Source organism: Neolamprologus brichardi, chromosome 9 (assembly GCF_056152115.1).
Source record: "Neolamprologus brichardi isolate AB-2024 chromosome 9, ASM5615211v1, whole genome shotgun sequence".
Lineage (NCBI taxonomy): Eukaryota > Metazoa > Chordata > Actinopteri > Cichliformes > Cichlidae > Neolamprologus > Neolamprologus brichardi.
Genome location: NC_142112.1, coordinates 38,182,304 through 38,199,509, shown reverse-complemented (window position 1 = coordinate 38,199,509; position 17,206 = coordinate 38,182,304). Strand labels below are relative to the sequence as shown.

Below are 17,206 nucleotides of genomic sequence, written 5' to 3'. Positions count from 1 at the left end.
TTATATTATACAATATGATTTTTAATGGTCTCCTGATAAAAATCTACCTGATTAACAGAAAAATCCTTTTCAAGTTAGCACAGCTGAAAAGTGTCACGTCACGCCATCACCTTCCCCAAATAAATGGGTTGGCACCGCTTCCTCGTGATGTCAGTGAAGGTGCTGCTGATCAAAGTCACTGTGGAGATAACCCAACACTCCATTTACCGCTCAATCTATGTTGCTCCTCACCTACGAGCTCTGGGTGGTGACCAAAAGAGCGAGGTTACAGATACTCTCCTCCTACCTGTGGCTGGGCACTCCCTCAGACACAGCGTGAGGAGCTCAGTCATTTGAGTAGCCCCTGCTCCTCCACATCTAACGGATCCAGTTGAGGTGGTTCGGGCAGCCGACTAGGATCAAAGACGGAGTGACCACTTAAAAAGATAATTTAAGATGACCGTGTTACGCAGCTGGCTGTCAGTGGTGGGATTTACTTCTGACCATTGTTTATGACAGAGCAGCTCAGTTATGGAGACTCAGCACACAAAACAACGTTCAGCAGCCACCCGTAAATGTCATCGCTGACTTTTTAACATCCTTTTACAGCGTGAACCCTTCTCACTGACAGCCCATAATAACAACAGGTGGTAACCCGTGGTGACAAGCTGATTTCAGGTCTAAATGTGACAGACAGCAGGTGCCCACTCAGACCAAAGTATCCCGTTTCCCTTCTTTCTTCTCTGTTCCCTCCACCTCACGTCCTCTCTCGGCGAGGACGGAAGTCCCTAAATGGACCTGTTGATCCTTCATTGAGGAAAGCGCAGCATCAGAACTGCTCTCTGCTAATTTTCTGCTAAAGCTTCAAGACCCTTTTTGTTCAGTTATTCTCTTGAGTGGAGGAAATGTGCACAACGTCGCCTTGGTGACGTGGGAACAGAGAAACTCACTTGACATCCCCAGAAACAGAAAAAACAGGAGCTGTGATTTTTTTCTCTCTTTTCTATTGATAAACATCTGAGAGGCAGAGAAGAGATTTTATTTAAAGCTGCAGTCTGTGCAGCTGATGGCTGCTTAAAGCAGGCGGTCCGTTTAGCACATTAGCATTGAGTGTAGCCTCATGTAGCCTCATGTAGTCTCATGTAGCCTTGTGTAGCCTCGTGTAGTCTCGTGTAGCCTCGTGTAGCCTCGTGTAGTCTCATGTAGTCTCATGTAGCCTCATGTAGCCTCATGTAGTCTCATGTAGCCTCGTGTAGTCTCGTGTAGCCTCATGTAGCCTCGTGTAGCCTCGTGTAGCCTCGTGTAGCCTCGTGTAGCCTCGTGTAGTCTCACGTAGTCTCGTGTAGTCTCATGTAGTCTCATGTAGCATCATGTAGTCTCACGTAGCCTCATGTAGCCTCATGTAGTCTCATGTAGCCTCATGTAGCATCATGTAGTCTCACGTAGCATCATGTAGTCTCACGTAGCCTCATGTAGCCTCATGTAGTCTCATGTAGCCTCATGTAGTCTCATGTAGCCTCATGTAGTCTCACGTAGCCTCATGTAGCCTCATGTAGCCTCATGTAGCCTCATGTAGCCTCATGTAGCCTCATGTAGTCTCACGTAGCCTCATGTAGTCTCACGTAGCCTCATGTAGCATCATGTAGCCTCATGTAGCATCATGTAGCCTCATGTAGCCTCGTGTAGTCTCATGTAGCCTCATGTAGCCTCATGTAGCCTCATGTAGCCTCATGTAGCCTCATGTAGTCTGCAGATGTTGCAAATTGTGATTTTACTAAACTGAAAACATGACGTCAGTACAAACGGCTCAACCTGAAATCCCAAATCAAAAATGCAGCCTTCTACAGCTGAAGAGACCAAACACCCCCGACACCCCCTTTCCTGATTTTGCACATGCACTAACTGAAACATGTTCGTTTACATCAGGGGTGCCGAACTCCAGGCCCCGAGAGCCGGTGTCCTGCAGGTTTTTATCAAACACAGCTGATTTAAACGGCTAAACAACCTCCTCAACATGTCTTGAAGTTCTCCAGAGGCCTGGTAATGAACTAATCATTTGATTCAGGTGTGTTGACCCAAGGTGAGATCTAAAACCTGCAGGACACTGGCCCTCGAGGCCTGGAGTTCGACACCCCTGATGTAAACGAACATGTTTCAGTCCTGAGTGTTCAGCTGAGTTATTCGGAGAGTCATCTCGGACTTTTAAGTCTCGGACTTTTAAGTCTCGACATCTTAAAGTCTTTCACATGCAAACATACATACATCGGGTCAGTGGGTATCAGCCTTCTGTCCTCAAAAAACTGAATAAAATTTGTACTTATGATCCTTCGATCACAAGTTTGCATGAACATGAACTGAATAATTGTCTCTTATGGAGTGGGAAAGTTGTCCATCTCCCTACACTAAAGAAATCACTGGTCTCGCTACAGTTGGTAAGGTTAAAGTGACAACAGTTAACTCATTTCTGTGATTTTGTTTGTTTTCAAGGCAACGTTCAAAGGGTGGATGGACATCATGTACGCAGCGGTGGACTCGAGAGCTGTAAGTAACGACAAAACATTTCACCATCTCAATAGATTAAGATTCAAAATGAGTTCAGCATCACTTTTAGCACCTCCTCTGGACATTAGAGGAACTGCAGGTTTCGCCACTTCAGCCTCAGCTTTAGTTTTCTTCTGAGGATGTTGGCGCTCGATTAGGACTGGAAACAAAAAAAGGGTCAAATTAAAGTTCAATGAAAAAGAAATTTAAACAGATTGATATGATGTCATGTTAATAACTGATAATGTCTTTAAAATGTCAGAAGTACAGTCAAACTGAAAGTCAGAAACAGATCCGTGTATTCCCTGAACAGGTGGAGGAGCAGCCTATCAAGGAGATCAACCTGTACATGTACCTGTACTTTGTCATCTTCATCATCTTCGGCTCCTTCTTCACCCTCAACCTGTTCATCGGTGTCATCATCGACAACTTCAACCAGCAGAAGAGAAAGATAAGTACCACGGCTGACACCAGCGTCACACGTGTGAAGCAAACGGCACAGGAAACGCACGTTTACTTTCTACAGCTTCGCATTTTAAATCAAAGCAAAAGCGTCTGAATATATATTAACAGGTTTGCAGGTTTGTAAGAACATTAGATGGCAACCTTAAGTCTTATAAAATAACATAGATGTTGCTTGGTTTGTTTACTTAGGAGGACAGGACATCTTCATGACCGAGGAGCAGAAGAAGTATTACAACGCCATGAAGAAACTCGGCTCCAAAAAACCTCAGAAGCCCATTCCCCGACCGACGGTACCGACACAGCACGTCCACCTTAAAAACACTAATTCAGTTCCACATGATACGTCTAGAAATGGTTTCATTGGTATTGTTTCTATTCAAACAGATTTTGAACAGTTTTAATTAACAGTTTATTAAGTATGTTAAAGTTAACTTTGTAAGGACAGAAGCGTTTTTTATTATCAAGTCGAAGCCGAATGGAGGAAACGACCTTTAAATATGTATGTAATCATTCCAATGATCTAAAATTAATTTTGGCCACTTCTGCTTTTTTATTTTTCAATTAATATTTGGCTGCAAACACAATAGTTATGTTCATAAGTTATTAGATTTCACTTTTCCTCTGTGGATTCTTTCAGCTTTAATTTGAGGGCTTTAACAAAAGTGTTGCTTTAACTCAGGGGTGTCAAACTCAAATACACAGTGGGCCAAAATTCAAAACTGGAACAAAGTTACGGGCTAATGTTAATATTTATTGAAATATATTTATTCCTCCAGATATAAGAATGAATCTTTTCTTATGGACTCAAACACGTTTTGCTGAAAAACTGAATATGGAACAAACAAATATATATTAGCTGTATAATACCAGTAGGCCAGCTCTAATAATAATTTGGTATGGCTTTACGGGCCAAATGTAATTAGGCTCCGGGCCAAATTTGGCCCACGGGCCAGAGTTTGACACCTATGCTTTAACTGTTTAGGAATTACAGACATTTTCACACAGTCTGAATTAACTGGATAATTGACTGACCAGCAGCCCCGTGGCCAGTGAAGTATCAAAGTTTGTATTTTATAGCTTTTCACTTTAAATTTAAATATCAGGCCGTGAAAGATGTCGATGGAAGTGAGCGACGCCATCGTTAGGCTGGAAAGACAAAGCAAGACGAGGCAAACTTTTAAGAGTGGCTCAACAAACAGTCTTAAAAACGATGAATGCACTGACCAGCTCAGCGGTGCCAAAATGCCCTAAAGGACAAGAGAAGTGGATGATCACAGAATTCTTTCCTTAGTTAAGAAAAACAATTTGACAACATCTGACCGAATCACGAAAACTCTAAAGAACGAACGAGAGCCACTATCAAAGTCTTCAATAAAACAAAGGTGCAAACCACTGGTTACACTCAGCAAAGTCTGACTAGGCTTCGACAGAAAACATCTCAAGATGAATTTGTCCCAGAATGATGGGAAGAGAAAAAACTGCAAAAAGTAACCCAACAGTTTCTCAAGATAAGAGAAATTGAGGAGAAATCAGAAATGGGATCTTCTTAAATGGCAAAGTCAGTCTCCTGATCTCAACTCGAGACAATGTTTGCCCAGTTAAGACCCACAAACAAGCAGCAACTGATGTGCTGCAGTAAAGGCCTGGCAGAGCGTCAGTGGAGGAAACACAGCTTCTGGTGATGGTCACAGTTTCTAGACTTCAGGCTCATCATAGTTCCAAGTTCAGATTTTCATTTTTTTTAAGAGTTTTTTTAAGCAAAATTAGAAAAATTGTGCAAACAACATATGAACCCAACTGTTCAATAGATTAGAGATTACGTCCTGTGAACATCTGAAACGTGCAGGAAGCGTTGTTGGGAAAGTGTATGACAGATGTAGCTGTAGTAAGACATGTATGTCATCTTCAGTTTATTGACTGGCTTTCAGAGGAACGTGTGACTTACCAGCATATCAGAAAACAGAGCAGCCTCTCACTGAAGAATCTGTTTACTTAAAAAGGATCATTAATATGAGTGTACTTCACAGTGACGCACAACATGCCCTTTATACCTGATAAGAGATGTTATGATATACACCTATAGTATACCTCTGTATGTACCTCAAAATCCACCTGAAGATCAGCTTCTACTGCTCCAAGAATTTAGACGAGCCTTTCTAGGAGACTGATAGTTTATGTTCAGTTAACTGCTACATTAGTGGGTGCATAATAAATGTAGCCACAACCACACTTTCCATTTCAAGTAATCAGCACCAAACTATGCAGTAATTATGTTTGTATTATACATCTAACCTCTTACATTTCTAGGAAAAGAAAGAGTTTTTGTGGAAATTGAACAACATAGAATCAAGTGTTTTTGTCAAGGTTTTCTTTTTAATCACTGATCATTAGCTAAACCGTGGCCGGGGCTCAACAGCTGTTGATGTTGAGTTTAAAACGCAATCTAAAAACTTCTATTTTGTAAACTTCTAATTAATTTAAGCTAAGATTCACTCAGGGAGGAACATTCAAGTTTTAAAACATTTTCTTCTGACATATTTATAAAATTGTAAGTTGCCTGAGAAGCATAAAGATAAAAATATAAAACTATGCAGTGAGCTAATATATCTAATGTCTGCCTGACAGTTATCTGTCAGCAGGATGGTCATCCGGGCAGTCTTGATGTTTATCCTGCACAAAGGTCATCATTGCTCACATTACAGCAGAACTGCATGAATCCTGCTGCTGCGTCACGCTCCAGCTGTTTACTAACATCAAAGCAAAGAAGGCGACGGATGACAAATTCTCCACGTTCTCACGCCCCGACCGTGCACACGTACAGAGATTCCTTCAGTCCTTTACTTATGCAGAAATGTAAGTGTAGAAGGGTGTTAGACTCCTTATTGGTGCGTGTAAACACAATAAGAACAATACGTCGAGTTTAGGATTTGTTTCAAAAACATACACATAAGCACAAATATGTCTGCGCTGGCACACTTTTAAATCTCAGGCTGTTTTACTTACATCAGCTGAGCAGCAGCTGTCAGCAGTCCCAAGAACCACGCTCTGAGACACTTGAACTCTCCCCCTCCAGATTGGGTCATCGACCCTCTCCAACAGTCTTCAGATCTAAAAACGCACCTCGTCTGAAGGTCTTTTTCAGTCCAGGTTCAGCTTACAGGAGCGTCTCAGCATCATTAATCAGCCCGCAGGTTCCACGTCCTCTTAAAGTTCATTATTCTTCTTAAAACTGAATAATTAAATGGTCGCTTTGCTGTTATAGCAGCAAGTAGGGATGCAACGATATCAATTTTTTCAAACCGATACGATACCGATACTTGGATCTGAGTACTTGCCGATACAGAGTACAAAAACCGATACTTCTACCACACACACACACACACACACACACATGCAATGAATTGGAAGACAGGTTTTATTTTATTCTCTGCCGATAAAAAATAAAATCTTAATAAAAATGACCACAAAAAACTTTCAAGTGAAAAATAAGCACTTCTGTTAAATTATTGCAGAGTCTCCACATTGTAATTTAACAAAATATCACTGAACTATTGGCACTGTCTCGAGCTTTCAGAATAATAAATAAACACTTCTGTTTGGAATAAAATAAATACAAATTAGGTTTGAGAATAAAATTAACTTAAATTATTGCAGAGTGTCCATAATGTAAACAAACAAACAAAATAACAAAAGTATTTGGCATTGACAAACAAACTCCTCATCTGCCCGTGGATCATCAGTCCACTGTGCCGTTAAACCAAGAACTGACATCGCGCACACACTGCTTGTCTTTACCTCTTCAGAAAGTTTTGGCACCATTATCTCCCTGATGTGTGGGCAGCTGGGAATTTCATATCGCAGCCCGAGTATGCTGAGAAGTATCCTATGTTTTCCACGACTGGCATTGGCTGGTCATCCAGAGCGATAAAATGAGTCAGAGCCTCTGTTATTTTAACTGCCCGTGGATTTTCTCTTGACATTTTTTATCGCTTTTCCAAAACCTGAGTTAAAGTTGGCTGTTCCACACTGCTGACATTTTGTTTAGCCTAGCTACAGCAGCCTCCAGTTTCTCTTTTTTATCTGGAGCTGCCAATCTCACTCGCCTAACCCTGTGCCTGTTTAGCGCGGGATGTCCCCCTAGTGGCCAATCTAAAAAACTACAACAAAAATGACAAGCCACCCTCTGATTAATGAAATAAGTTAGTATCGGTTCATGGTATCGGTTAACTTTTACGAGTATGAGTACACACACATTTTACAGTATCAGCCCCGATACCAGATACCAGTATCGGTATCGGTGCATCCCTAGCAGCAAGAAAAGCATCTAATAACAGAATAATACGATAACTTATTAAAGCAGAATAACTCAATATAATCTCAGAATACAATAGACAGAATAGAATCACCAAAGTAGAATTACTCAATTAGAAATGAGATTCTCGAGAATTCATTAGAGTTAAATGTCTCTATAAGGGAGAGAACAAAGTAGCTAGTAAAGAATAAGAAATAAAATATTAACTTAACAAGTACAACAAACAAACGTGGTAGTATAAGATTCAATTTCAATTCAATTCAATTCAATTCAATTTTTTCAATTCAATTCAATTTTATTTATATAGCGCCAAATCACAACAAAAGTCGCCTCAAGGCGCTTCATAGATACAGAGAAAAACCCAACAATCATATGACCCCCTATGAGCAAGCACTTTGGCGACAGTGGGAAGGAAAAACTCAATGCATCATGGGAATCCCCCGGCAGCCTACATCTATTGCAGCATAACTAAGGGAGGATTCAGGGTCACCTGGTCCAGCCCTAACTATATGCTTTAGCAAAAAGGAAAGTTTTAAGCCTAATCTTAAAAGTAGAGATAGTGTCTGTCTCCCGAATCCAAACTGGAAGCTGGTTCCACAGAAGAGGGGCCTGAAAACTGAAGATTAAATAAGATGTGCTTTTTGCTGTTACATTTAGCATCATTTGCAGTAAATTACCTGCGACAAGCCTTCGGACCTCATGTTCGCCTCACTGGCACACTCTCTCTGACTGAGTCACCAGACTGGTTGTCATGTTGCGAGGATGGCGATTAATTGCAAACCTTCGCCGAGCTCTTTGAGACGGTTGCTTCTCTCTTCTGCAACCTCTCAGAACTCTAAACTTTTGGGCAACCAAAAAGTGAATACAATCACTCTCCAGCTACCAGTTTTTCCTGCTTTAGTGCGACTGAAGGCTAAGGTGTCCCTTGCATGAACGTCTGTCACAACCCTGTGCAGGATATTAAAGAAGCCCGGCGCATGAAAGTGCCAGATTAAAGTTAAAGTCTCAAATTAGAGAACAGATTATTCTCGTCTGGACGGAAAGTTGTTGAATTAAGTGCATCTGCCTTTGTGGCAGCGAAGCCTGTAAATGTCTGCTGTGCAGCACTTTGATTGGCGTCTTTAATGACTGGCTTATAAACAACCTGACGTGGCTTAGCAAAGACAGAAACACTAAACGGGGGTTTATCGGCTAACCGAACCTTCTTGCTTCTTAGAACTCTCTGCAGGGCTTCTTCTTCGACTTGGTTGGGAAGCAAGCGTTCGACATCATCATCATGGTGCTGATCCTCTTCAACATGATCACCATGATGGTGGAGACGGACGAGCAGCCGCCTCAGATGGAGAAGATCCTGAACAACATCAACCTGGCCTTCATCATCATCTTCACTGCCGAGTGCCTGATCAAGATCATGGCGCTGCGTTGCTACTTCTTCACCGTTGGCTGGAACATCTTCGACTTCGTGGTGGTCATTCTCTCCATCGTGGGTGAGTTCGGCTTCAAAACGATTTTGAGACAGATTTACTAAAAGGGGCAAAAAGCAGATGGTGCATAAACGGTGCTCACAGGTGCGGTTAGTTTTTAATAACAGAAAGAAAAAAAGAGCAGTGTCTTGTAAGTGCAGAGTATTTCAAACACAGACACAAATCAAAGTATAAACCAAAGCTTCCTAGAAAGTTGTACATTCTGTTGATCTATTGAAAAACAATAATTGCAGTTCCAATAATGGCCTCTTGAGGCAGGCTTTATTTTATGAAAATGCCCAGATTCACGGCATTAAAAAGTAAGTTAACAGCATGGTAAAAAACAACATGGTTTTGGTCTCTATGGACAGTTTCCACCAACTTTACTGTGATTTTTTTATTACGTGTTTAGATATCGATAAGGTTTAAAGATAAGGATCTCCAACTAGAACAAAATAAAGACAACTTTATTTTAAATGAGGTGCAGCAGAAGGACTGATGTGCAAAGTTTCCTCTAAAATAAAGTGACTAAAATCTGTCACATTTTTGACTAGATTTTTTTTCTAAGAAATTTTGAATTAAGGAGACATTTCACTTACCTCTGACATTACTCAACAAATAATGCGCTTTACAATGCCACTATTCATTCACTCTTACATTCACACACTGGTGGAGGCAGCTACGGTCGTAGCCACAGCTGCCCTGGGGCAGACTGACAGAAGCGAGGCTGCCATATCGCGCCATCGGCCCCTCTGGCCAACACCAGTAGGTGGTAGGGTAAAGTGTCTTGCCCAAGGACACAACGACCAGGACAGAGAGCCCGGGGATCGAACCGGCGACCTTCCGGTTACAGATACGCTTCCCAACCCCCTGAGCCACAGTCGCCAAACAACACCAACAAAGAGCTGCTCATTCATCGTAGCCAAACCATGCTGCTCTTACCAGAAAATGTCTTTTGCTCACAATTAAACACCTGCTAACTTTAAATGGTTTCTAGGAAACTAAAATGTTTTCTTAAGGTTTTTTTTATAACTGCTGGCGATTAAACTACAACACTGAAACTGTGAGGCAGTATTTCAAAGTTCTTCTTTTGTTGTAAACTTAGTTTAAAATCATTTTGACCAAAATACGAGCTGAAAGGAAAGATTAAACAAATCATCTTGCTTTCCCTCATTATCAGACATGACATGTGTCAAACTTATATACTGCTGTTTCACATAACTCACAGCTGACATAAGGCTTTGTGTGTGTGGAGCTCATGATACACCGCATGTGTACACATGTGTGGCAGCCATCAGCTGTGGCAGCAGAAAACAATGGGCCGTCTGCCTGACAGTTATCTGTCACCAAAGTCACCATGTGGTTGGCCTTTATGTTTAACCTGCACCAAGGTCTTGTGCGGTCATGTTACAATTACACACACACACACACAATAACACACATGACAGGCAGTCTGCAGGGACAGCACAGAGTATCCCAAGCAGTTAATTCAGCTATCAGTGTTCATACCTCGCGTGCGCTGCTGCGCCTGTTCGCCTGTTCGCCTGACAAGATTGGGTGTATGTGTGTAATTAAGTGTGTGTCTGTGTGTGTGTTAGTGTGCACGCTGAGGCGAGGCTGCACGGGGGAGGTGAAGGTAACAGCAGCAATCGGAGCTGCCACAGGGCGGTCCCTGGAGACAAATCAAACATGATTGACCTGTTACATCAGCTGTTCTGCGTCTGAGTGTGAGAGAGAGATGTTAGGATGGAGGGCATGAGCTGAGCTGATGTACGATGTGACGGTGATTCCCTCTCCACTCCCTCCACTCCTTCCTTCCATCACCTATAACTTACACAGTGTGTGTGTGTGTGTGTGTGTGTCACTCTCGGATAACAAGGAAAAGCCGGATGAATTACAGCGTTTGACTTGCTGTTAGTGGGAAAAGACGCCTCGGCTCTCCAGATCCAATTAGTCAAGTTGTAATCACAGCAGACCTGCCACATAAACACTGAGAGAGCCAAACTGAGAGCTTTTAGATGATGTAACTCACAGGAATGCCAACACACTAAAGAAGATTCAATAGTCTGGAGGTAATCAATTCTTAGTTTGGTACATCAGGAAATACAGTTCCTTTTCAAGTATCACTGCTTTTTATTAATTGTTATATTTAAGCCAAAATGATCTAAATGTGGCACTGCAGGTAGAACCAGTGACTAATAGCTAAGACCATGTGATAGCTGGAATGACCACTTTTAAAATTATAGTGTGTAAACGATGGGCATACCCATCTAATGTCAAAGACTGGAGGATGATCACTCCACTTTATGGACATCTCTTTGGAGCCAGAAGTGACCATATTAGGCCCCGGTCATGTATGGTTAAGGACTGGCCAATGACTCCATGGTAACCACTGGTCACTAAGGAAAAATATGTGTTCCCCAACGAGCTGGCCAATAGTTGCAGGAAATGTCTCACCGAGTGACATTGGTCACAAACATATATACGATATATATTCAGCATTAGTTGCTGGTTGGTTGGTAAGTAATAGGACTGGGCGATAAGACCCAAAATTCATATCTCGATATTTTTTAGCTTGATGGCGATATACAATATATATGTCGATTTTTTTTTAAGCTATAAGGTGAGAACAAAAAGAGAGCTCTTAGTCAAAGCTGTGTCCCAGATGTCACACTGGCACTTTTATTAACATACAGCGTAGATGTACATGAAGAAATTACTCAAAAATAAATTATCAGCATTTATTAAATAATAATGCTCCATAAATAAAAGAAAACAATGTTGTTTTTGTGCAGTCAAAATGTAAACTAAAAGACGCTGAGCATAATAACATAGACAGACAGATTACACAGCTGCTCTGTTCCCAAGTTCTACTGCATGACTGACAGCCTTGAGTTTGAAATGCGCTTTGTAATCATGTCTTTTAACAGGTGCCATTTATGGTCCTTATACACACACAATACGGTAATATTACGTTGAAGCACAGTACGTATCACTCCGTGAGGCTCCAGACTACAGCAGCCATAATGCTCCAACAATCCATCAAGCGTAGCTTACCAAAGTCGTACTAAAACATTTTTTGACAGATTGCTGAGCGCCGTGTACCACATAAAATCGGTTCGCGGTCAGTAAGCACAACCAGAATTCATACATAAGGCACACTGTCGATTTTTGAGAAAATGAAAGGATTTTAGGCCATGCAGCCCCTGTGGGCTAGCTCATTAGCGCGGTTAGCTTGTTAGCACGGTTAGCTCATTAGCGCGGTTAGCTCGTTAGCACGGTTAGCTCGTTAGCGCGGTTAGCTTGCTAACACGTTGACGCCGTCCAGCCCCATGCACGGGGCGATCCACGGTAACTTGTTAACGGAGATTTGCCGTGTCCATCTTGTCATTGCCTGCAGGCGACGCCGAGTAACGTTGCATAGAGACAAAAGTGGACGAAAGAGAGGCAAACTTGCGGCTCCACAAGTATAATTATAACGTAACATATACTATATCGATATAAACGATATTGTCACATCTTATATCTCGTATAAAAATGTATCGTTTTTTTGTTTTTTTTTTAACTCAATATATCGCCCAGTCCTAGTAAGTAACTGCCGACAAGTTGGAGCCTGGAGCAACTAAAGCAATAAGAAGGTTTTTGGTGCTACAACCTTCTTGTGGTAGATGACACGCTGCAGGGTAACAACCACTCACCAACTCATTGGGAACAGTCTATAGGCCTGTGTGACTGAGGCTTCAGGATGACGTACTACGCTGTCAGCTAACACTGGCAAGCTTAGTTAGCACCCTGTATTGGTGCGTCCCACAGATACCAGAAGGGTGCATGTTCAACATAGTCAGACTTTCTTTACATTAGCTGGCTTGACTGAAGTCAGACATAAGCGGTGTCATGATTGTTGTAATCAAATTGAACCCAAGATTTCTACTTCAGGAGCACATTCAGATAAAAAGGGGGGAATCTAACATGTCATTTCACTCTTACTCCCAACAAAAATTGGTGACCTTTTCCAACCAGAGACATTATCAGAGAAACAAGTGATAGAAGTGGATAATGGATTAAAAAAAACACAATTCTTTGTTTCACAGACCTAAAACAAGAAACAAATCAAATTAGAAGCTCACCCAGGAGTTGCAAATGTTTCTATAAATGCATATAACTGGTGTGACTTACATCTTTGTTGTTTTTTGTTTTCAGGGATCGTGCTTGCTGATATCATTGAAAAGTACTTTGTGTCACCCACACTGTTCAGAGTGATCCGACTGGCTCGTATTGGACGAATTCTGCGCCTCATCAGAGGCGCTAAAGGCATCCGGACGTTACTGTTTGCCCTCATGATGTCCCTTCCTGCTCTCTTTAACATTGGACTTCTCCTGTTCCTCGTCATGTTCATCTACGCCATCTTTGGTATGGCCAACTTTGCCTACGTGAAACGGCAGGCGGGGATCGATGACATGTTTAACTTTGAGACGTTTGGGAACAGCATGATCTGCTTGTTTCAGATCACCACCTCTGCAGGATGGGACAGCCTTCTCAGTCCCATTCTCAACAACTCCCCTGAGGAGTGCGATGCCAACATCCCCCACACTGGCACCACCGTCAAGGGGAACTGTGGGAACCCATCAGTGGGCATCACCTTCTTTGTCACCTACATTATCATCTCCTTTCTGATTGTGGTAAACATGTATATCGCCATCATCCTGGAGAACTTCAGTGTTGCCACTGAGGAAAGTACTGAGCCCCTCAGCGAAGACGACTTCGAGATGTTCTACGAGGTCTGGGAGAAGTTCGACCCGGAGGCCACGCAGTTTATCGAGTACTCCAAGCTGTCCGACTTTGCTGACTCGCTGCTAGAGCCGCTGCGCATCAACAAGCCTAACAAGATCAAACTGATCTCCATGGACCTGCCCATGGTCAGTGGAGACAAAATCCACTGCCTGGACATCCTGTTTGCCTTTACCAAGCGTGTCCTGGGCGAGTCAGGAGAGATGGATGCCCTCAAGCAGCAGATGGAGGAGAAGTTCATGATGGCGAACCCGTCCAAGATCTCTTACGAACCCATCACTACAACTTTGAGGCGCAAGCAGGAAGAAGTCTCCGCCACCATCATCCAGAGGTGTTACCGGAGACACCTTGTGAGGCGACAGCTGAAGGCCGCCTCCTACATGTACCGCCAGATCACCACACCTCGGCATGCGAGAGGTGAAGGTGAAGAAGGAGGTGAAGTAGTGTTTGGGGAGGATGCACCTGAGAAAGAAGGGCTGATTGCCACCATGATGAGGGAAAACTACGGCTCAAGCATGTTAGGGATCGAGCACTCAGAGACGATTTCCTCCACCTCGTCTCCACCTTCATATGACAGCGTGACACGGGCCACATCCGAGATCTTTCAACCGCTCGCTGTCAAGACAGAAACTGCTGCCGACACTGCGGGCAGCGAACAAAGTGAACAATCGCAGTCAGAAATCACCCACGACAGACAGCAGGAAACGACGCCATAGCAGGAACAGAAAAGCAAAAAAATAATTAACAAATGAGGATTTTCTCATTTGAGGTTGGCCTGTTTATTCTTTTGTTTACTGAATGTACCATAGCTGAGAACGCTGAAGCGGCAGCAGGAAGAAGCTATGAAGAACTACGAGGAGCCTGCAACATGGAAGAATTACTACCTTTAATGTCATTTCCTGTTCCCTGGAGAAAGTGTTTTGGGAGTTTCCTGAAGGGAAGCAAAGCAACTGCAAAACAGAGAGGGTAACCCTGTCTGTCAGGTCAACTCTGCCTTTGTTGGAGTAATAGACAGTAAAGGAAAACCTACTCTTGGGTCAACCAGAACCAGGAGTTTAGAACAATGACCTTTCACCAAAGCTACAGGTGGTCAGAGGGGGCAGAGCAACTATATCACAAATGTATCCATCATTTTTTGGCCTGGGGAGTTTGTGCCTTCCCACAGTTGATCAATATTCTCAGAGTATGTTTGGTTGTAAGAGTGACGGCGGTGTTTCTCAACACGTTAAGGGTCGACGGCGTTCTGACTGACGCTCGAGAGAGGAGGGAAAATAATGACAACGTGATTTCAAAACAATGTTTTCGTAGTAAAAGTACGTTGTTGATGTTACCAGTCTTTTAATAGCGGTACAATTATTACTATTTTTTATATTTTTTAGAGTAAGTTGAAGAAAACCAGTTAGCAGTCTCTCTTTTGACTTCGGAGTGGCACTAGCTATGAAAAAGTGGCTGAACTACCATGTTGTAATAGATGAGAGGAGAAGGCGCGGTCAGGAAAAAAAAAATCTCAAAAACCTGAATCTTCATCTGTTTTTGTTGGCTGTTTTGCACTTTTTGAGTTTACACCTGCTCTCGCTTTGCCGCACCTGGGCGAAGGGCGTGGAGAAGAGCCTGGGATTTCATTATTTTTCTTCTCAAAACTTTTTGCGATAACACCAAAAAAATGTGCACAATGAGATTTTCTACACGGTCCCAAACTCTTCTAACACGCATCTTTGCCCAGGGGTGGACGGCCTCATACTCGGCAGTTTGTTGGCTTGTGGGTGATTTGTCTAAAAGTCATGTTAGATATTCCGGCTTCACTTCCCTATAACATGCAGAAGAGTCCTATTTCTGCACTGTCACCACACTGAGTGGGGAGAAAAATGAAGCTTACTGGCTTTCATTGATTGAGGATGCATGATTTAGGAATAAGTTTTATGTAATGCTGCCTGGGTGGAAGGAAAATAAGAGGCTTGTCAACTGTAGTGTTATTCTCCTATGCCAAAAATAGTCAAGACTGCAGGTGAATTTACTTTTTTTTTTATATATTATTCAGTTTAGTAAAAGCATCAGACTGCTGGTTTAACACCAGCCTAGCACAAATTCAAAATAGGTTTATAGCATGCAGCGAACCACCAGTCTTTGCTTTTTAACTGAACAAAGACATGTAATAATAATAATGATGATGGTAATAATAATAATAGTTGTAGATTTTATATAGCTTTTTCCTAACAATGTTACAAAGCGCTTCATAGAAAGAATCAAAAAGCAAAATAAAAACATCAGAACAAAAATGACCACAGGTCAGAAGTAAAAGATCAATGCAAAAGGAAGCAACACAGCAATAACAAGCGCAGAACACTGATGTTCATGCAGGACACCTGTTAGCCTATTTTAATGCCATGAATGCCTCCTTTCATTTTTTTTTTCTTTTCCTGGGAGCATTTGATGTCTCTGTACAAACTGAACATTGTCAACTTTTATGACAAATCACCCGCTGTCGTTCAGCATCTGTCTGGTCTGAGTTCGGCTCGGCACAAACCGGCTTTAAGGTCCTGGTGGTGTCAGCCAGCTCTGACTACAGAGCGACAATCAGCTCAGCACATCTGCATCAGGATTTCTCCACATTTGGTTTCATGAAAAGCTAAAAAGGTCACTCGTGTTTGACCATCACCAATGTCCTGGAACAACCTTATCTTGAAAACTCAACAGCAATATGACAATGTTGAAGAAACCAGAGACTGCACAAAAGGAAACTCTGTTACTTTGCCAAAATTTTAGTATTTTGTTGTGGAGATACATTTCATGTAAATGAGGCTCAGTAATTCACACATATTTTCTTCCCATTAACCAAATTTTATCGGAATTTGGTTGCAATTCAGTCAGAGATCCAGAAGGGGGCGCTGGCAAGACTGTCTTTAGTGAAAAAGGGTGAATGGAGCTAAACAGCTAAGTTAATGACTTCCACCTGCTTCCATTCAAAAACATCTATATTACTTTTCATAAATCCAGCATCAACAGCGTGTCTGAAATTAATCAAAACAACACTTATGTTCGGTTTTTCTCACAGTTAAGCCGGTTTAATTAAACACTAGCATGCTGCTAATGGGTGCTGATTAGTTGGTTAAGCAATTGGGATGGAACGTCCTCCCGCCATGGCAGCAGAAACCCCGTCAGAAGTTCCTGTGTCGTGAAGTTGTGAATCTCTAATAATCACAGAAAGAGATTCTACTACAATAGAAACCTGTAAAAAAAGAAAAATCAAACTCCACTCATTGTCTTGTACGGAGCCCCGCAGGGGACATGGGAGAAAAAAAAATTAAGACGGACTTTTGTGAGATCTCGCAAAAGTTTTAGCCGCATTCTTCGGAGGCCGCCAGCTCGAAGGAAAGCGTTGTTCCTCCCGGCTGTAGTAGGTCTCGACCTCCCGTTAGCTTCGAGCTAGTGGGTGTCGGATCTCCGAAAACGTCGGAGCACTTTTGCAAATATGTGATGTCTTGTAAACCGAGCAGGTATCTGACGTTTACACAACTACATTCACGCCTCAAAATATCTTAAAAGTGTATTTTGTGACCCAGAAAGAGTAATATTACAACTAAGTAGCTGCCGCCATTGTTGGAATTCAACTTTTGCGAGATCTCGCAAAAGTTTTGCGAGATCCTGAGTTTGTTTTGCG

General features: G+C 42.3%; 1 protein-coding gene across 1 annotated transcript in view; it reads left to right on the top strand.

Annotated features, from left to right (window-relative positions):
* Positions 1–16,796, top strand: part of LOC102799570 (sodium channel protein type 3 subunit alpha-like) — a 281,657-nt gene extending 264,861 nt beyond the window's left edge. The window contains exons 28-32 of the mRNA XM_087846568.1: positions 2,467–2,520; positions 2,834–2,971; positions 3,171–3,275; positions 8,514–8,784; positions 12,961–16,796. Coding sequence (XP_087702694.1) covers positions 2,467–2,520; positions 2,834–2,971; positions 3,171–3,275; positions 8,514–8,784; positions 12,961–14,264 — 1,872 coding nt within the window. The 3' untranslated portion in view covers positions 14,265–16,796. The remainder of the gene's footprint in view (positions 1–2,466; positions 2,521–2,833; positions 2,972–3,170; positions 3,276–8,513; positions 8,785–12,960) is intronic.
* Positions 16,797–17,206: the final 410 nt, after the last annotated feature.